This window comes from Ornithorhynchus anatinus, chromosome 5 (genome assembly GCF_004115215.2).
Source record: "Ornithorhynchus anatinus isolate Pmale09 chromosome 5, mOrnAna1.pri.v4, whole genome shotgun sequence".
NCBI lineage: Eukaryota > Metazoa > Chordata > Mammalia > Monotremata > Ornithorhynchidae > Ornithorhynchus > Ornithorhynchus anatinus.
Window position 1 is genome coordinate 10,109,639 of NC_041732.1, and position 22,002 is coordinate 10,131,640.

At 48.6% G+C, this 22,002-nt stretch overlaps 1 protein-coding gene across 1 annotated transcript in view; it reads left to right on the top strand.

Annotated features, from left to right (window-relative positions):
- Nucleotides 1-22,002, top strand: part of ADAMTS7 (ADAM metallopeptidase with thrombospondin type 1 motif 7) — a 122,450-nt gene that overhangs the window by 14,991 nt on the left and 85,457 nt on the right. The window contains 6 exon segments of the mRNA XM_029066529.2: nt 209-404; nt 4,601-4,797; nt 11,073-11,156; nt 12,301-12,425; nt 17,094-17,243; nt 19,403-19,546. Coding sequence (XP_028922362.2) covers nt 209-404; nt 4,601-4,797; nt 11,073-11,156; nt 12,301-12,425; nt 17,094-17,243; nt 19,403-19,546 — 896 coding nt within the window.

Below are 22,002 nucleotides of genomic sequence, written 5' to 3' on the forward strand. Positions count from 1 at the left end.
TGTGTTCTGAGAAACTGAACATGGGCAGAAGAAAATTTCAGGACTGTCCCACTTCAAAGAGGACATCAGGCCACTTTAGTTGTCCCACTTCAAAGAGGACATCAGGCCACTTTACTTACCCTGCTTTCTTTCTGAAAAGCCATGAACTCATTTTCTATTTCGACACTGGGGCCTCGATACATAATTCCTACTCTCTCTTCACCCCTAGAAAGGTGTGTTTCGACTGTCGCACGAAGACTATTTCATCGAGCCTTTGGATGTGAGGGAACCCGAAGCTGGGACGGCCCACCCTCACGTGATCTATAAGCGACAGGCACCCGAACACCAGGAGGACTCAAGAGCGAATTCCAGTGTAGGGAGAGAAACCAAGCCTCCGGGTGTCCTGAGAACTTGTGGAGTCAAAGGTAATCACCTTTCCATTTCTTTTTGAAGCAGCCTGGTCTAAGGAGCCTGGGAGTCAGGGGACCTGAGCCCTAATCCCAGCTCTGCCACTTGCCTGCTGCATGACCTCGGACAAGTCACTTAACTTCTCTGAGCCTCAGTAACCTCATCCGTAAAATGGGGATTCAGAGTGTGAGCCTCATGTGGGACATGGACTGTGTCCAACCTGGGTTACTTTGTATCTACCCCAGCACCTAGAACATAGTAAGCGCTTAACAAATACTATAAAAAAAAGTCACTCCACTTCTTTATGCCTTAATTTCCTCATCCGTTAAATGGAGATTAAATCGCTGTTCTCCCTCCTTCTTTGTCTGGGAGCTGCATGTAGGACAAGGCCCCTGCCAGACTGATTACCTTGTGACTACTCCAGCACTTAGTACACTACTTAGCACATGCCAAGCGCTTCACAGATACCACAGCGTGGCTCAATGGAAAGGGCCTGGGCTTCGGAGTCAGAGGTCATGGGTTCAAATCCCAGCTCTGCCACTTATCAGCTGTGTGACTGTGGGCAAGTCACTTAACTTCTCTTTGCCTCAGTTACCTCATCTGTAAAATGGGGATTAATGGGGAGGTGTATTTTCTGAACATTTTGTGTAGGAGCTGTTCACAATGAACCAAATCCTACCCGTTTTCCATTCATTCAATCATATTTACTGAGCACTCACTGTGTGCAAAGCACCGTACTAAGCACTTGGGAGAATATAATAGAACAACGAACTGACACATTCCCTGCCCATAAGGAGCTGTTTTTGTTTTTTACTCCTGAAATTCCCAGCTCTTATAATTCTGGCCCTCATTTCCACTCAGCCTTTTTCATTTGGCTCCAAAGAGGCCAGGAAAACCGCAAAAAAAAATAGACCATCTGATAGCTTCCTAGCGGGTGCCAAGCTTCCAGCCTAAGCCAGTTACCTCTGCGAGTTGGATCTAGTTTGGGAATCCCTCAATCGACCTCCAGGCTGTTTTCCTCTATTGTCTGTTTTGTCTGTCTGTCCCTCTGCCCACCTGCTTTTGATTCTGACAGCCGCCCCTTCCAATTACCGCCTCTAGGAACCCGAAGATGTTAGACTAGTGAAATAGGCGTTCCTGGAACCAATGCCGGCAAAGCCACAGTTGTTCCTGGAATCACCCTTTGTCTGAACTGGAAGAGCTCCAGTTTCTTTGGCCCCATCTGGGCTCCGAGGAACAGGAGCACTCTCCATCATTCTGGCTTCCCTTCCCTCTCCCCTCCCGCCCCCCCCCGACTCAATGATGGTATTTATTAAAAGCTTACTAAGTGTGAAGCACTGTGTTAAGCGCGGGGTTAAGAAAAGATCATCAGACATAGTCCCTGTCCTACATAGGATTCACAAACTAAAAGGAAAGGAGAACATATAAGGAAGCTGAGGGACAGAAAGGTTAAGTGACTTGCCCAAGGTCACACAGCAGGTCAGGGGCCGAGAGGGATTAGAATCCAGGTCTTGGGACTCCCAGACCCTCGCTTTTTCCACTAGACCTTGCTGCCTCTAGTGAACACTGTGAGCAGTGAATGTGACTGTTTATTGTTGTATTATACTCTCCCAAGTGCTTAGTACAGTGCTCTGCACACAGTAAGTGCCCAATAAATACGATCGCATGAATGAACATGACACATAGTAGTAATAGTCTTTATTACTGGACTAAGCCCTGGGAGAGCATACACAGGTGGGAATTAGACATGGTCCCTGTCCCCTGGGGGGCTTGCAAGCTAAGAGTTAAAGTGGGGAGAAGGGATTGGAGATAGACACCTCAGGAATGATGAAACATCAGAAGACAAATAGACAAAATAGGCTGAAAATCTTGGCAGCCAAAGAGGAGTCTGGGAGCACAATTGTCTAAATAATTACATGTGTCCCCTTCCCCCTGAGCAGCCTCACTGAAGGCACATCTCCTCTAAGATGCCTTCCCTGACTAACCCCTCATTTCCTTTTCTCCCACCCCCTCTTACATCCCCCTTATATTTGGATTTGCTCCCTTTATTTTCTCCTCCCTCAGCCCCACGGCACTGGTAGATATATTCGTAATACATTTCTTTATTTAATGTCTGTCCCCCGACTCCAGACTGTCAGTTCTTTGTGGGCAGGGAACCTGTCTACCACTCTGTTCTTCTGTACTGTCCCAAATCCTCTGCGCATAGTAAGGGCTCAATAAATATGATTGATTTCTTGAGCGTGCGGGAGTAGCTTTTATCCCTGGCCCACTGCGTGTGGAGCATGCTGGGAGTGGAGACCCTCAGAGGCAGGAGGGCAGGGGGAAGTGCTTATCCGCTTGGCTCAACTGCTATTTATCTTCTGGGCAGAGGCTTCCCAGATGGTATCTGGAGCTTTAGTTTGTTTTACAGCAAAAGGGTAAAAGTTTCAGATTGCTCAAGAGTAGCTCAGTCTCTTGTACACAAGTCAGTGTGGGTTATCAGTAACACCCGATGCATTTAGCTCCTTTAATTCCACAAAGGCCCTGCCTTCAGGCCAGATAGTAGCCCATCTGTCAGCTTCCTGAAAGAAGCCAGTAAATGCCTGAGGCTCATGGCTAAATCCCAAATGACCAGATGGGGACAGATGACTCAATTTCTTAAGGAGGGCCCTCCTTTAGTTTAGTCTTTCATTCATTCATCTGATCATATTTATTGAGCGCTTACTTTGTGCAGAGCATGTTCTAAGCACTTGGGAGAGTACAATACAACAGTAAACACATATCCTCAAATCCAACAGACAATTACTCTCCCCCCTTCAGAGACTTATTGAAAGCACATCTCCACCATGAGGCCTTCCCAGATGAAGCCCCTTCTTTCCTCTTCTCTCACTCCAACCTGATTACCTCGTATCTGCCCAGAGTTTAGAGCGGTGCCTAGTACTGAGGGCATAACAAATACCATTAAAAAAAATAACATTCTAGAGAACAGTGTTCAGAAGTCTGCACGATCCTAGAGTGCGTTACTGGGGGGACACCCGATCCTCTCCATCGCTTCGTAGTTGTGATGTTCCCCGTCAAGCTCCCTGTGGACACGGGAGTCACTTTCAAACCACAGCACTCAGCGGCAGGAGCTGGGGTGCAGAGAGACTGGGCGCTGAAACTAAAAACTTCGGACGTAAAGGTGCCCTGTGGCACGTCCATCCTGAACAGGGGCAGACCAACTGAAAATCTGACTGGTCTAGGACCGGATGAATGGCCACCGTTCCGACCGCATGTGGCATCAGTCAACCTGGGCTGCTTCCACACTTCCCAGCATCCTCTGAATCTCCCTTACTGTTGGGTACCATCCGTCCTTTGTGTTGCTGTGTGTTTATGTAACTTGAAAACCCTTAACACAATGAGGGTGTGAAGCTTTCTCCCACAGGTGGATTCAATATTATAGGAATTTGTCTTGAAAAATCAGCCACGGTAGTGTCTTTGGGCCATCTCCCCCTTTCCTCGTTGAACCCCCCCTTCATTCCCATTCAGTCCCCGGTTACCATACCACCTGCCATTTTCCCACAGTTTGAAGTTCTTCAATACCCAACCCCTGGGTTACATCAGAAATGGAGAAGCAACGTGACCTAGTGGTTAAAGCACCTGGGTTCTAATCCTGGTTCTGCCACTTGCAATGATAGTTATTAATTAATTATAAATAATAATAATTATGGAATATGTTAGCACTCACTAGGTGCCAGGCACTGTACTAAGCGTAGGGGTAGAAACGAGCAAATCGGGTTGGACACAGTCCCTGTGGTACCTGGGGCTAACAATCTTAATCTCCATTTTTCACATGAAGTAGCCGAGGCACAGCAAAATTAAGTGACTTGCCCACGGTCACGCAGCAGACAAATGGCAGAGCCTTGGTTAGGACCCAGGTCAACAACTCTATGCATTGCCTGCTGTGGACCTTGGGCATGTCACTTCATTTCTCTGTGCTTCGGTTGCCTTTTCTGTAAAATGGGGATAAGACTGTGAACCTGTGTGGGACATGGACTGTGTCCAACTTGGTTAACTCGGAGCTACCCTAGCATATAGAACAGTGCCTGGCACATGTAAATGCTTAACAAATACCATAAGAAAAAAATGACCGTACTCTGAAATCTGGGCAGGAAGAGATATCCTCTGCCTACTCCCCATTGCCCAAAGGCTCCCGTCCTGGTGAACCAAAGCTTTTCCCTTCTGAATTCTACAGAATCTCAAGAAAACCTGGAGAAGTCGGAAAAGCGGAGAGAGCGGTGGGAACAGAAGCAGCAGAGGAAGCGACGCATCAGGCAGCGCTCCATCAGCAAGGAAAAGTGGGTGGAAACCTTGGTGGTGGCAGACCAGAAGATGGTCGAGTACCACCGCCCCGAGCACATAGAGAACTACGTGCTGACCGTCATGAACATGGTAGGAGCAGGGCATCTGTGGGTGGGGCCTTTGCTCTGGGAACGCCAGAGGCTGCTGGGAAGGTCATTCATCCCTGGGCTCATCCGTCCTCTCCCTGGCAACTGTCCCCGAGCTGGGTCAAAGTGACGTCCTTCCCTCTGCAGAGCTGCCTTCTCTAGGCTTGCAAGGGGGTCTTCCCGAGGATAGATGATGACTTACCCTCTGCCTTCTGATAGTCTTTTGATAGCATCACCCTGAATGGGTGTTAGAATCCGCATCTCTCTATCTCTCTTACATCCCCACTCACCCACACACACTCGACTCTTTCCTCAATCACACCCACACACACTTGACCCTTTCCTCAAACACACACACACACACACACTTGACTCTTTCCTCACATACACTCGACTCCTTCCTCAAACACGTGTACACAACTCTTTCCTCAAACACACAACACTCTCAATTTTTTCCTTACACATACTCAACTCTTTGCTCAAACACATAAGCACAGTTCTTTCTCAAAAACAAAGCACGCTCCATTCTTTCCTCATACACGCTCAACTCTTTTCTCAAACACGCACATGCTCAACTCTTTCCTCAAAAAACTCTTACCTCTTTCTTCAAATAGACAGGTGCCTAACCCTTTCTTCAAGCAGACACACGCCCAAGTCTTTCCTCAAAGACACACACACACACACACACACACACACTGTCCCCATTACACTGCCCAGTCCCATATTGGCAATCACTTTGCCCCTCTCCCTGTCCCTCTTTCCCCCACTTTGCAGTCATGAGGTTTACCTTTCACCTGTGTCAGGGAGGTCTTCTGTGAAGAGAAGCCCAGCGAATTACTGTGTGGAGAGAACTGTGTAATTCCTGGAGGAAAGGTACTTTCAGACCAAAATGTCCAATGAGCTTTTGGATCTCCCTGCTCTGCGTCGTTTGACAATGACAACAGTAGAATGAGCTTTCATCCTCCAACATGAAGGGTACAAGTCAGCCTGCCTCGACCTAGCTCCAGCCAGCATGCCGGGAAAATTCCCAAGAAGTCGAGGCCATTGGGTGGGGCTTCTGAGGTGTGGGTCTCTGGGGATTGGCAATAGCATAAAGCGGGGAGACAAGAGGCCGGATGGAAGTGCTGCCACTGCTCTCTCCCCTCTCCCCTGGAAGAATTTCAAAAGTACAACTGGCCATCTGGCAAATGCCCGAATGCCTCCTGGGGTAGCCCAGGCCCGATGGAGGAAAAGGACCAAAAGTTGTCATTTCAGGAACACAAGAAAACTTGTTTGAATCTTTGTAAAAGGACCAAAAAGGGCCTCAACCAGGCCTCCGGATTGAATGGGTCCTCTCCCATTCCAATCATGGTGGACGCCTGCCAAGAGGAGTGTGGCCGAGTGGATAGAGCACAGGCCTGGGAGTCAGAAGGACCTGGGTTCTAATCCCAGCTCCACCACTTCTCTGCTGTGTAACCTTGGACAAGTTACTTAACTTCTCCGTGTCTCAGTTCCCTCATCCGTAAAATGGGGATGAAGACTGTGAGCCCTATGTGGGACAGGAACTGTGTCTAACTCGATTATCTTGTATCTACCCAGCAATTAGAACAGTGTCTGGTACATGGTAAGTGCTTAACAGTGCTTAGTACAGTGTTCTGCACACAGTAAGCGCTCAATTAATACGATGGAATGAAAGTACCACAGTTGTTGCTATTACTGTTAGGAGAAGGTGGCTCTGTCCACGTCAGCCCACCGTCTGCTATCAATCTGATTGGTAACTCATCTACTCCTGCTCCTCATGGCTAGTGCTCCTCTGGTGAGGTTTCCTGCTGTCGCTCCTGCTCCTCACGGCTAGTGCTCCCCTCAGATCTCTCTATTTCAAATGGAACTGTTGTTTGGGCCAAGTGGAGCTGCCAAAGTCAGGAGCCTCCCACTGGTTTTCTGATTCTTCGAGACTCTCGGGCTGGAAGTCCCCCCCAGCAAGCTCAGCCCCTTTGATCTCGAGGAACAGGGTCCCTCTGCCAAAGCTCAGGGAAAAAGATCCATCTGGGGAGGAGGTTGGAGCCTGAGGTTTGGCCTGATTCCCATTCCTCCTATCCCGGTTGGGCTGACTCTGCTTTTTTTTAATGGTATTCGTTAAGCTCTTACTCTGTTCCAGGCACTGTACTAAGCCCTGGGGTAGAAGATACAAAGCTAACTAGGCTGGACACAGTCCATGTTCCACCGGGGGCTCACAATTTTCATCCCTATTTTCGAGATGAGGGGACTGAGACTCAGAGAAGTGAAATGACTTGCCCAGGGCCAAATAGCAGACCATCAGCAGAGCCAGGATTAGAACCCAGTTCCTTCTGACTCCCAGGCCTGTGCTCTACCCACTAGGCCACACTGCTTCTCTGCTTCTTTCTCCCGCGACCCCCTCGTCCCACCATAGGGCCACGGATCTGTTTGCCCTCCTGCTGCTGCTGCTGCCTTTCTCACCTAGCGGTCCGGGTCTCCCAGACAGCTCGGGGGCTCGGTTCTTCGGCTCTCTCTCTCCCCGCTATTGCAGCCCACAGACAGAGTGGACCCTGGGAGGCTTTGGTGTGTTTGGAGTCTGCAGTCTGAGCCAGATGCAGGGAAGCAGCATCAGTCTTGAATGGCCTGCCCAGTGGAGGCTGACAACACTTTTAAGTTTCTCCTCTTTCTTCTCTCCCATCTCGCACTCACCTCCCTCCTCCCCTGCTCCCCCTTGCTTTTCCCTGTGACCCATAAATCTCTCAAACCCTTCTCTCTCCAACACTCATGTGCGGGGGGAGCTTTTCAGGTCTTTCCATTACCTCTTCCTCTTCCTCTCTGCCCCTTCTCTATCCGCCCCCGCTCCCCAGCTTTTTATGGTACTTATTAAGCACTTAACTATGTGCCAGGTACTGTTCTAAGCACCGCGGTAGATTCAGTCCATGTCCTATGTGGGGCTCACAGTCTTAATCCCCATTTTACAGATGAGATAATTTAGGCACAGAAAAGTTAAATGATTTGCCCAAGGTCATGGAACGACAAGCGGCAGGGCTGGGTTTAGATCCCAGATCCTTCTGATTCCCAAACCCTTGTTCATTGTGGGCAAGGAACATGTTTACCAATTGGATCATATTGTTCTCTCCCAGGCACTTAGTACAATGCTCTGCACATAGTAAGCACTCAGTAAATACCACTGATAATGATAATGAAGAGAAATTCTGAGTTCCTTCTGGAGTCAGTCAGTCAGTTGTATCTATTGAGCACTCACTGTGGGCAGAGCACTGTATTAAGTGCTTGGGAGAGTACAATATAACAATAATAGACACATTCCCAGCATGGCTCAGTGGAAAGAGCACAGGCTTGGGAGTCAGAGGTCAGGGGTTCGAATTCCGGATCTGCCACTTGTCAGCTGTGTGACTGTGGGCAAGTCACTTCACTTCTCTGTGCCTCAGTTACCTCATCTGTAAAATGGGGATTAAGACTGTGAGCCTCACGTGGGACAATCTGATTACCCTGTATCTACCCCAGTGCTTAAAACAGTGCTCTGTACATAGTAAGCGCTTAACAAATACCAACATTATTATTATACCCTGCCCAAAACTAGCTTAAAAGGTCTTTGACATCCTTCTTTGCAAAACTAATATTTATTATTTAAGTGCATTCTGTGTGCAAAGCACTAGGAATAATAATGCTATCTGTGGCACTTAAACTCTGACTATATGGATGTACATGTAGTATATATTACATATATACTATATGTACATATAGTAATATAGTACTGTACAAAGTACTAAAATAGATACAAGATAGTCAGGTCAGACACTGTCCCTGTCCCACAACGGGCTCACAGTCTAAGCGGGAGAACAGATGTTTTTCTCCATTTTACAGATGAGGGAACTGAGGCCCAGAGAAGTGAAATGACTTGCCCAAAGTCACATGGCAGGGGAATGGTGGAGCCGGGATTAGAATCGAGGACCTCTGACTCCCAGGTCCAGGTTCTTTCCTCTAGGCCACACTGCTTCTCCAATGGTTAAGAGGGAAAACTAGACCTTACTGTCTTAAAGACACCCACAACTGCGTCATTTTTTGCGGTAGTGCGAAGGGTGTGCTTTGAGTCATCCACATTCTATCGTCGGGTCCACCTGGGCCCAGCAACCCACACTGCAAGGTGGCTAGTAAGGGAGAACAGGAGCAGTCTGTGGCCACAGAACAGTCTCTCTCTGAGACACCCTGTTCTGTCATCCATTTGGTAAGCCAATGTTGAGCATAATTCAGAATGGCTTATTACTATAATAATAATTATCGTTACTGTAATCGTCATCATCATCATGGCATAGTGGATAGAGCACAGGCCTGGGAATCAGAAGGTCATGAATTCTAATCTTGCCTTTGCTACTTTTTTTTGGATAGTATTTGTTAAGTGCTTACTATGTGCCAAACACTGTTCTAAGCACTGACCACTGTTCTAAGCGCTGTCTGCTATGTGACCTTGGGCAAATCACTTCACTTCTCTTGGCTTGTTGCCTCAATTGTAAAATAGGGATTGAGACTGTGAGTCCCATGTGGGACAGGCACTTGTCCAACTTAATTTGCTAGTATCCAGCCCAGCACTTACTACAGCGCCTAGCACATAGTAAGCACTGCTGAAATTCACAAAACAAAACCGCTCTGGGGCTTGGGCGGCGGTCTTTGTCCCACAGCCCCTTGAGGGAAAACTCACGTGCCCGTTTGGCACGTACATATATACATATGAAAGTACATATATATATAGTTTATATTTATATATAAATATATTTATAAATATATACATTTGTTTCTATAAATACATATAAACATGGCATTTATCTCAATCTATCTCTATATAAATCTATCTATAATATTGATGGTGTTTGTTAAGTGCTTACTATGTGCCAGGCGCCGTATTAAGCTCTTGGGGTGGATACAGGCTAATCAGGTTGGACCCGATCCCTATCCCACATGGGGCTCACAGTCTTAATCCCCATTTTATAAATGAGGTAACTGTGGCACAGAGAAGTGAAGTGATGTGCCCTAAGTCACACAGCAGAAAAGTAACAGAGCTGGGATTGGAACCTGGTCCATCTGAGACCCAGACCCGCGCTCTATCCACCAGGCCATGCCACTCTCACATATATATGTCTGTAGCTAAATATTTATATGTCTATATCTAGATATCCATATAGAAATGGAAGTGGCAGGTGGAGTGCTATTTCTCAGAGAGAGAGATTAAGGAATGCAAAATAGAAGAGGGGTGCTTATTCTCAGGAAATTCCTTCTTACTGCCAAGTTCAAGAGAAAACATCATCGGAATATTTAGTGGGACCCAAAGTTCTGGGCAGGGATGGCTGGACTGACTCACCACATTCCTTCCTGCTTTGGCTCATTTTAGGCATTTTGGGGGTTTCCTGTGGTTCGGTAAACCGGCGGGTGTATTCCCCATTCAAAATAGGTCTGTTGTACATATGGTGAAAAAAGAAATCCTCCTTCCTGCCTGGAACTCTGTCCCGCTTTACATCAGGTAGTCCTCTGCTCTCCCCATCTTCTAAATTCTTCTGAAATCTCATCTCCTCCAGGAAGCCTTCCCTGATTCATCTCTTATCTTCCTACCAATTTTCCTGCCGGCTGCTACTTCATCACTTCTGTGTCACCTAACATGGGTACTTGCCCCCACCCTTATAACACTTATATTCCAATTTATATTCTCTACTGCTTCCTCCTTCCTGCCATTCATTTTAGTATCAGTCTCCCACACCAAATTGGAAGCTCCTTGAGGGCAGGGATCATGTCTAATATCTTGATTTAACTCTCCCAAGTGTTGCAAACAGTTCTCTGCACAGAGGCAGCGGTCAGTAAACATTACGGATTGATTTACGGAAGCGAGAGTCCTGCTTTGTGGCAAGTTGGAATCATTTCAGATTTAAAGTTAGACAGGCCAGTCAGGAAACTCAGTAACGACCCTCAGGCCCAGGATCTCAGAACGTCATGGAAGCTTAGAGGAGATGAGGTCGTGGAATTGGTCGGGGAGGTCTATTGGATAGGCTTTGGTCCACCTGATGTCTTCATATTGGTGGGAATTTTGTGCCTGGGGGTAAGCTTCTGGAAAAGACCCAGTGAGATAGGAAACAGAAGAAAGGATGGTGGAGGAGGGGGAACCAGGAAAAATCTGGGCAGAGCCAGAAGGCATCTTGGCCGCCATCTCCACTTGGATCTGCCCTTCTGCCTGAAGAACATTGTGAGTCAGAGTGTCTTCCCTCCTGACCGCTGTTGTTTTCTCCTTCCTCTGAGCAGGTGGCTGGACTATTCCAGGACTCCAGCATCGGGAACCCCATCAACATTGCCCTCGTGCGCCTGGTCTTGTTAGAAGATGATGAGGTGAGCAAGAAGTGGAAAGTCTTGATTAGACTGTAAGCCCGTCAAACGGCAGGGACTGTCTCTATCTGTTGCCGACTTGTTCATCCCAAGCGCTTAGTACAGTGCTCTGCACATAGTAAGCGCTCAATAAATACTAATGAATGAATGAATGAATGAATGAAAGTCTCCCCGGTAACACTGACGCCCTTCCCCTGCCCGAGCTGTGAGAGCACCGGCCTGGTCGGCCAGAACCCAGAACAAAGGGGGCCGCTCTGGCTCTGCCTCTCTCCTCTCCGGAGCGCGCATCCCAACTCACACTTCCCTTCCTGGCTCAAGGATCGAAGAGCGGGAAGAGAAGTGTCGTGGCTTAGTGGACAGAGCACAGGCTTGGGAGTCAGAAGGACCTGGATTCTAATTCCACTGACATGTCTGCAGTGTGACCTTGGACAAGTCACTTCTCTCCTCTGGGCCTCCATTACCTCAACTGTAATGGGGATTATGAGTGTGAGCCCCTTGTGGGACAGGTATTGTGTCTAACTTGATTAACTTGTATCTACGCCAGTGCTTAGAAAAATGCTTGGCACATAATAAGTACTTCAATTAATTATTATTATTATTATTATTAATAATAAAGAGCTCGCTGCCTGAAGCGAATGGATGATTGGTGACTGGGCCGGGATTACAGGCTGCTGAATAAAAATAGTAATTGTCATATTTGTTAATCAGGTTGGACACAGTCCCTTTCCCTCTTGAGGCTCACGGTCTTAATGTCCATTTTACAGATGAGGTAATTGAGGCACAGAGAAGTTAAGTAACTGGCCCAAGGTCACAAAGCAGACAAGTGGTGGAGCCGGGATTAGTCTCTCTAGTTACCAGGCCTGTGCACTCTCCACTAGGTCACGTGGCTTCTCTTAAGCTAATAATCTGGCCATGCAAATAAACATGCACTTCACAGGCCAAGGGCTGAGAAGAAATCGGGCTGCAGGCCAGAAAGAACCAGAAGAAAATGGAGTGTTTGCACCGCAGCTCTGGTTCCATGCTCCTTCACCCCCTCCTTAGTTCAGCCAGTTCATTTACCTCGGAGAACTGCCGAAGGCTTTGCAACTGGGAAACCTTCTTGAACCTGCCTGCGAGGTTGTAAAAATGGGCTTCTTTTTTCCCCCAGGTGGACTTGAAGATCAGCCACCATGCCGACAACACCTTGAAAAGCTTTTGCAAATGGCAGAAAAACATCAACACTAAGAGCGATGCTCACCCTCAGCATCACGACGTGGCCGTCCTGCTCACGAGGTAATCCGGCTGGTTGGAGTTAGGGCAGGAGCTCCGTTCTTTTTCTCTTCCACCTCTGCCATTTCCTCCCCCTTTTCCTTCTCTCCTTTTCCCTCCCCTCTTTCCTCCCTTCTTCTTATCTTCCCCCCTCTTCTTTCTTCTTCCTCCCTACATCTCCTTCTCCCCCTCCCTTTCCCTCCTTCCTCTTATGCCCACCAGGTTGATGGGGTTTTTTTTCAAACTATCAACGGTATTGATTGAGTGCTTAGTATGTGCAGAATCCTGTACTAAGCGCTCGGGAGAGTACAATATAACAAAGCTGGTAGCCACAATCCCTGCCCACAGTGAGCTTGTACTCTAGAAGCAGCATGGCCTAGTGGATAGAGCATGGGTTCTCATCCTAGTTCTGCCACTTGTCTGCTTCATGACCTTGGCCAAGTCTCTTAACTTGGACATTTCCCTCATCTGTAAAATGGGGATTAAGACTGTGAGCCCAATGTGGGACAGAGACTGTGACCAACCCGATTACCTTTTATCTACCCCAGTGCTTAGTACAGAGCCTGGCACCTAATAAGCACTTAAATACTCCAATTATTATCTAGAGGGATTCCTCTGCTGGCACCACTGTGCTCTGGATACTGGGTTCTAGGGTCATGCCTCTGGGGCTCTACCATGATGGGTGAAAGTTGCTGAACAGAGAGCCGCTGAGGGCATCTTGTGTGGTAGACTGACCCGGCACAGCTGGTGATTGTGTGCGGTGAGGACCCCAGTGGTTACCAAGGCAACCGCCCGCCGGGCCATGACGCTACAGGCTGCCCTCTCTGCAGCCGTAGATTGACCCTGCACATGAAAAAAAAAACCTTCGTAGGCTCCCTGTGCCCACCCATCAGGAAATAGAGAATGTGAGTCTCATTCAATCATCAGTCAGTCATATTTATTGAGTACTTACTGTGTGCAGAGCACTGTACTAAGTGCTGGAGAGGGTACACTACAACAATTAACAGACACAGTCCCTGTCCACAACAAATTTAGGTCTAGATGGCACTGGGTGAGCCACTAGCTCTATTATCAATCCCCTCAATCAATCAATTATATTCATTGAGCCCTTACTGTACTAAGCGCTTGGGAGAGTACAATGCAACTATATCACAGAGTTAGTAGACATGATCCCTGTCCAAAATGGGCTTATACTCTAGAGAGGCAGACATTAATATGAATTAATAAATAAATTGTGGATATGTACACCAGTGCTATGGGCCTGAGGGAGGGGTGAAGAAAGGGAGAAAATCCAAGTGCAAGGGAGTGGGAGAAGAGGAAATAATAGCTTAGTCAGGGAAGGCCTCTTGGAGATGTACTTTCAAAAAGCTTTTGAAGGTGGGAAGAGTAATCGTCTGTCAGATATCAAGAGGGAAGGACTTCCAGACCAGAGGGAGAATGTGTGAGGGGTTGGTGGTGAGATCGACCTGATCCAAGTACAATGAGTAGGTTGGCTTAGAGGAGCAAATTGTGCGGGCTGGGTTGAAGTAGGAAATCAGAGAGGTCAGGTAGGAGGGGGCAAGGAGATTGAGTGCTATAAAGCCAGTGCTAAGGAGTTTCTGTTTGATGCGGAGGTGGATGGACAATCCCTGGAGGTTCTCGAAGTTGACGCGTAGTCTCAGGCCTCAGGTGGCAGATAAATGCCGAGGAACGGAATCAAGGATGCCCTAGCTACAGAAGGTGCAAACCCTGCTGCTCTTCAGGAGCTGATGGGCATATTGGAGGGTTAAAAAAAGTTCCCCCTGAGGCAATGGTGGCCCAACTGAAGCCCTCCTCAAAAAGAAAAAGCTTTCTGGCCCATTCCCAAATCAGTCAGTTGTATTTATTGAGCGCTCACTCTCTGCAGAGCTCTGTAATAAGCATTTGGGAGAGTACGACACAACAGAGTTGGTAAAACATTCCCTGCCCACAAAGAGCCTACGGTCTAGAGAGGGAGACAGACGTAATATAAATAAATTATGGATATGTGCATCAGTGCTGTGGAGGGGTGAAAAAGGGAACAAATCCAAGAGCAAGGGTGACGCAGGAGGGAGTGGGAAAAGAGGAAATGAGAGCTTAGTTAAGGGAGGTCTCCCGAATGCATGGAATCAGGGGCAGAATGCCTCTGACTGCACAATTGGCCTAGTTTTCGTGCTCCACACCCAGATTTCCTCCTTTGAATCAGGTTGGACACAGTCCACATCCCACTTTGGGCTTACAGTCTTAATCCCCACGGTCCTTCTGAATCTTAGGCCTGTGTTCTGTCCTCTAAGCTTTGCTGCTTCTCTAGCTTAGTCTCTAGTTCTCTGTTTTCTTACAAGCCTCGGTAGCAAATGGGTCTCCTGTTAATTACCTGTAGTTACTGCTCCTTTGGTCTTTTTTTTAATAGTATTCGTTAATACTAATGATGGTATTGGTTAAGCGCTTACTCTGTGCCGAGCACTGCTCTAAGTGCCAGGGGAGATACAAGGTAATCAGGTTGTCCCATGTGGGACACAGTCTTATTCCCCATTTTACAGATGAGGCAACTGAGGCACAGACAAGTTAACTGACTTGCCCAAAGTCACATACGGCTGACAAGTGGTGGAGTCAGGATTAGAACCCATGACCTCTGACTCCCAAGCCCGTGCTCTTTCCGCGGAGCCACGCTGCTTAGTAGTAAATTAAGCACTTACTACGCTCCAGCCACTGTATCAAGCACTGGGGAAATCAGATTGGAAACAGTCCATGTCCCATGTTGGGCTCGCGGTCTTACTCCCCATTTTACAGATGAGGTAACTGAGGCGCAGAGAAGTTAAGTGACTCACCCAAGATCACACAGCAGACAGGTGGAGGAACTGGGATTAGAACCCAGGTCCTCTGACCTTCTGCTCCCTGCTCATTCCGGTCTTCTGTGGATCCCCACTTGGGTCAGTTCGGAGAGTTCTTTATGCATTATGCCGGGAGCTCTGCCTCTTCTTGGCCTCCCCCCGACACCTCTCACCTCCTACCATCCCAGCTCCTGGCTCGTCTGAAGCCCGAAGTTCCGCACCCTATCCTGCCACAAAAGGCCTGCCATTTCTTCTCCAAACGCAGCGTGTTACGAGGCTGTTGCTCGGGCTGTGGGCTCCCCCGGAACTCTCCGAGGGCCGGAACCCCCACTGGCCTCCTCCTCCTTCTCCTTCCTCACTTCAGTTTTCCAAAATAAATGTCTTTTCCAGGGCGAATGAGACAACGCAGCCTGGGCGGATATTTGGAGATTGCTGAGTTCCTGGGCTGGTTAAAATGATTAAGCAACCTGGCCCCATGCCTTTCGATGACACTAGTCGGAATAGCATGTATACCTCAAACGTACGGCCAAGTTTCCGTTTGGAGAAGAAACCCAATTAGGCTCTTTTGTTGTCCTTACTGGGCTTCTTAGACAGCTGTGTTACTGAATTTTCGAGGAGGAGCTGGGGGAAAAGAAAACTACAAACACCTGCGTAGAGGCCTTTCAGGAGTACCGTATTTATTCGTTAAGGCGCTCTGTTTTCCCCATTCTTTCCCCTGGTTGAAAGTGGAAGCACCCCAAATCCATGAGGTCAACCACAATGGCCATTTTATGACACACCATACGATAATGTTGGCATTTGTTAAGCGCTTACTATGTGCAGAGCACTGTTCTAAGCGCTGGGGTAGATACAGGGTGACCAGGTTGTCCCACGTGAGGCTCACGGTTAATCCCCATTTTACAGATGAGGTAACCGAGGCACAGAGAAGTTAAGTGACTTGCCCACGGTCACACAGCTGACAAGTGGCAGAGCCGGGATTCGAACCCATGAACTCTGACTCCCAAGCCCGGGCTCTTTCCACTGAGCCACGCTGCTTATCTAAGCAGGCATTCATTTACTACCCATCTTTAGCACTTGTGTTAATATGTCAATTCAATTCTACATTCTTTTATTCATTCTGCTTCCACTATTTGCAAATTTCTTTATGTCTGTCTCCCTCAGAGGAGTGAAAGCTCCCTGAGGGCAGGGATTATGTCTTTTGCTTCTGGTGTACATTCTCAAGCACTTAGTGCATAGTCCATTGAACCCAGTGGGTACTAAATGAATACCATTATTATCATCATCATCATTATTATTATTTTTTGGTATTTGTTAAGTGCCTACTATGTGCCACGCACTGTATTAAGCTCTGGGGTAAATGCAAGTTAAATCAGATTGGACAAAGTCCCTGTCCCACACAGGCTCACGCTCTTGATCCCCATTTTCCAGATGAGGTAACTGATGCACAGAGAAATTAAGTGACTTGCCCAGTATTATAAATATTATTTTTATTCAATCGTGTAGAGGAGAGAAATAAAATCTCTAAAGTGCTAAGGGTGACCTTTGGGTTTATGCGACTTGGATGTGATGATGAAAACGGGGAGGGCTTCCTGGAGGGGAAAGCTTCCTGGGGTTTGGTGTGCAGAGCCATTTTTCTCTTCCCAAATGTCCTTGGAAGGAAGCTCCAAGGGCATCAAAATTATTCCCGCTAACCTCCCTGTCCACCATAACAGGGGCTTTACCGATCCCCTGTCCCCCTACCCGAATCAAGCACCCGGCTGAATCCGTCCCAGCACCCCCGGGCAGCAGCCGCATTTAGAGCTAGTGAGGAAAAGGGCGTATTTATCTAAGCTACTGACCGGCCGCATTTCTCCCAATGTCACAGGAAAGACATCTGCGCGGCGATGAACAAGCCATGCGAGACGTTGGGCCTGTCTCACGTCTCGGGGATGTGCCAGCCCCACAGAAGCTGCAATATCAATGAGGACACGGGTCTCCCGCTGGCCTTCACCGTGGCCCACGAACTAGGCCACAGGTACTGAGTCTCCTTAACCTCTCCCTAACCTCCACGCCGCTCCTGCTGGGGGGGGTGGGAGGGAGCCGCAAAGCCGGAAGGGGGCTGGGGAATCAGGCATCGAGCCCGACCCCGGGGAGAAGCTGAATGGTTTCCCCGCAGACCCGGGTGGCCTGAGGGAGCGAGGTTTACGTGCGCTGGCTACTTCCACATCACCAATCTGTTCATCCAACCCGGACATGAATGTTTGCCGTTAGGAGAGGCCTGGTCTGTGGCCTGGTTTTTGACTAAGTAGCAGAGCCAGGCTCTTGTCTGCCAAGGCTCTCCTCATTTTCTCTCTTAGTTCCTTAAGGCAATGTCTCACACCCAGGCCAGAGCCAACGTTTTCTACTTCCATTTCACGTTCTGGCCGCCAAACGCCTTTCATCAATTGTGCGCAACGTCCCCTTGGGAAGTCCAGGGAGAGACTTGGCCCCGGCAACTAGAGCTTAACACGGTGCTTGGCGCTCAGTCAGCGCTCAATAAATGCCGTAATTAATTAATTAGCTGCCAGGAGGCAGCAGGGAGGGCTTCCCCAAAACTTTTTTCTCCTGACACGGAAATGGCTTAGCTGTCAAAAAAACAAAACAAAAAAAATCGAATGGTTGAATAGGTCCAGTGAAAGGAAATTGGAAGATGCGCTTGTGAATTTGAGGTTATTTTCTTGTGAATTTGGGACTATTTGAGACATACTTTGTCTACACTAGCAGTTATCTGGACAATTTGGGTCCACATTTTAATGTGAAATAGCCAAATACTTCAGGGATATGTTTCTTTTTTTTTATATATTTTTTGATGATTCAGGTCTAGGTGTATTTTTGGCCTAAAGTACCTGGCTTTTTTGTTAGCATTATATCAGCCACCGATAACCCAGATAAATCAGGCAAGAAAATTCCAGCTCCCCTGAGAAGTCCAGTTGTTGATGTAGATTATCTTTAGTCATAAAAATTATAAATCGTGGCATTTGTTGAGCACTTATTATCTGCCAAGCACTGTACTAAGTACTGGGGTAGGCTTAAAATAGGTCAGACACAGTCCCTTTCTTACACTGGGTTCACAGTTTAAGTAGGAGGGAGAACAGGTATCGAATCCCCATTTTACAGGTGAGGAAACTGAGTCCCAGGGAAGTTAAATGACTTTCTCAAGGTCACACGGCAGGCAAGGGGCAGAACTGGAATTAGAACCTGCAAATCATTTCACTTCTCTGTGCCTCAGTTTCCTCATCTGTGAAATGGAGATAAAATACCTGTTCTCCCTCTTATTTAAACTGAGCCCCGTGCAGGGCAGGGCCTGTGTCTGACCTAATCAACTCGTACGTACCCCAGCACTAAGAACAGTGTTTAACACATATTAAGCATGTAACAAATACCACAAAAACAACTTTCAAGAGGCCGGAGGCTAGATCCTCCCAGATTATACCTCTGAATTGTGAAGTCCTGAGGCTGGAGGGGCCCTGCAAAGTTCTTCGCCCCCTTTTCCCCTCACCCCCACCGCCTCTAGCCAGAAGCACATCAGATCACCCTGGCCAGTCAGGCACCCATTTTCCGTCGGACCACCCTCCATGCCGGAAAGCTCTTCCTTCCGTCTAACATAAACCGCCCCCACTGCAGGGTCGCCCTCCTCCTCAGTTCTCCTTAGCTTTGACCTCTCTCAGACCGGGCAGTGACACCGCTTTGGTTTAGTCTCTGAGAGCCGTGGGATCTGGGAACGAGGCTTGGCACCCACGGGACGCACCACGGGACTAAACACCTCCGGCCACATTCAGAGCCAAAGCGGAGCAATCTCTGCGTCAACAAAAGGCCGCCACCCCCACTTCAGCCATTTTAAGGGGTGGACTAGCTCCGGGGAATCGGGGGGCCTGGTCCCCATGCTGATGGCGCTTTTCCCGAGTTGGTGGGGGGCTGAGAGGGCGGGGCAGCCCCTCCGGCCCTCAGCCTGGGGTGGTCACGCGAGACCACCCCGGTCTTTGACCCTGGCATCCCGGGCACTTGCCCAGCTTGCTCGGCGGGGCTCACCTGATCCTCGGGGGGCCGACAACTGTCGCCGATAAGCGTTGGTGTGAAAATGCTGAGAAATGAAGGGCCAGCCTGCCTGCCGCCCCCAGCTCACCTCTCCCTTCGTGGGCCTGTGCTCTTACACAGTTTTGGCATTCAGCATGACGGAAGCGGCAATGACTGTGAACCAGTTGGGAAAAGACCTTTCATCATGTCTCCACAGCTCCTGTATGACACCTCTCCACTCACCTGGTCCCGCTGCAGCCGCGAATACGTCACAAGGTTCCTCGAGTAAGTCCGCCCCTCCCGCTTCCTTCTAAGCCAGATGGCCCCTTCTCCTTCCCGTCCCACGAGGGCAGCGGCGTGTCCCAGTGGGAAGAGCACGGGCCCGGGAGGCGGGGGGCCTGGGTTCTAATCCCGGATCTGTCACTTGTCTGCTGGGTATACTGGGGCAGGTCACGTATCTTCTCCGTGCCTCAGTTTCTTCATCTGTAAAATGGGGATTCAAGGCCCATCTTCCGCCTACTTAGACTGTGAGGCTCAGGTGAGACAGGGACCGTGTCCAACCCGATTCTTATATCTTCCCCAGCACTCAGTACAGTGGATGGCACATAGTAAGCACTTAACAAATATCACACTTATTATGGTTACTATTACCATTGTTGTAAGAGCCAGCAAGGAATGCGGTGGGGGCGGGAAGAACTCCACCGGCCAGGAAGGCTTCCTTTTTCTCTTTCTATGCTGTCCTTCTTTCATCCCCTGGAAGATACTACCTTCACCTTGTTCCCACTGGGCTCCCCAAGTGCTGGACTGGTAGTGTACACTGCCCTGGGTCTTGCCCTAGGTCTCTCCGCCGTCTTGAACACTGCCCTGAGCTCTGTGCTCCGCTCTTCTGCACTCTCAGCCTGCCTGCAGTTTCACCAATGGAGGAGGGAAGGCAAAATCCCCGTGACAAGTTTGGGGGGGCTCAGGGACCAGCTCCACAGAGAGCAGTGGGAGGCAATGGACCTCTCTCCCACAGCTCTCTGAGTTGGATTCCCGGGTTTGCTCATTCCAGACCAGTCACGTGGCCTGAGAATCTTCTGTCAGGGCTGAGAAAGTCCAAAATGGCAGCCTCTTAGCTCTTTGAAGCACATCCCCTTCCGCCTCCCCTTTCCGCTATAATCCCCACCTCATTTTCACCCCTGACTTGCAAAATGAAAATTTTTTATCCCTGAATGGGAGTCTGAATCCCACCTGCAAGGAAATGGAATCAATCAATTAATCATGTTTTTTGAGTACTTATGTGTGCAGAGCACTGTACTAAGCACTTGGGAGAGTACTATATAACAGTGCTGGTAGACATATTCCCTGCCCACATAAATGAATTACGGATCTGTACGTAAGTACTCCGGGGCTGGGGGAGACGTGAATAAAGGGTGCAAATCTAAATGTAAGGGCAGCAAAGAAGGGAGTGAGAGAGGAGGAAAAGAGGGCTTAGTTGGGAAAGGCCTGTTGAGATGTGTTTCTAATAAAGCTTTGAAGGTGGGGAGAGCGATCGTCTGTCAGATATGAAGAGGGAGGGACTTCCAGGCCAGAGACAGGTTGTGAGCGAGAGATCAACGGAGAGATAGATGAAATTGAGGTACAGTGAATAGGTTGGTATTAGAGGAACGAAGTGTGCAGGCTGGGTCGTAGTAGGAAATCAGGGAGGTAAGGTAGGAAGGGGCGAGGTGATCGCGTGCTTTAAAACCAATGGTAAGGAGTTTCTGCTTGTTGTGGAGGTGAATGGGCAACCAGTGGAGATTCTTGAGGAGTGGGAAAACACGAACTAAACAGTTTTGTAGAGCTCAGGAATCCCATAACCAGTGGGAAGGCCTGAAAGATTCCCTGCCGCTGCTTTAGACCCCAGCTTTCCGCTTCAGCGAGCTCGGGACTGTTTTGGCAACCTTGAGAGACAGGCCAGCTCACAACCTCTCTCCTCACACCCTGGGCCCCAGATCAGGGAACATCTTGATTCAGATGTCAGAAGGGTAGGGCGGGCCCTCAGGAACACAACCAGACTGGGCTAACCAGCGGCAGATGTGTCTGGATAGTTGACGTGCTTCTCTCTCTGCCCCTCAGCCAAGGCAACAGTCCATAAGTAAGCACTTCCTCACCTACAAGCCATTGGCTCCTAGCCCCCTTGTTCTTATTGTAATCTCCCGAGCGCTTAGTACAGTGCTCTGCCCACAGTAAGTGCTCAATAAATACGATTGATTGATTGATTGACTGGTTGAGTCTGTCTACCACTATTTCTGCACCTCAGAATGTGCAGCAGTCAGAAACTTCTCTCATGGGCTTAATCTAAATGCTGCAACTAAATCTACAAGGAGCATGGCATAGTGGATAGAGCACAGGCCTGGGAGTCAGAAGGTCGTGTATTTTAATCCCGGCTCTGCTACTTTATCTGCTGTGTGACCTTGAGCAAATCACTTCACCTCTCTGGACCTCAGTTACCTCATCTGTAAAATGGGGATGGAGACTGTGAGCCCCAGGGGGGCAGGGACTACGTCCAACCTGATTTGCTTGTATCCACCCCAATGCTTAGTACAGTGCCTGGCATATAGTAAGTGCTTAACAAATACCCTGGCACGCAGTAAGGGCTTAACAAATACCATAATAAATACCGTAATTATTATTAAAAGCAGCGTGGCTGGGCTAAAATCAAAGCTGGAAGTTAATGCACGGAAAGAAACAACCAGCTTCAAGCCATAAGATGGCTGGCT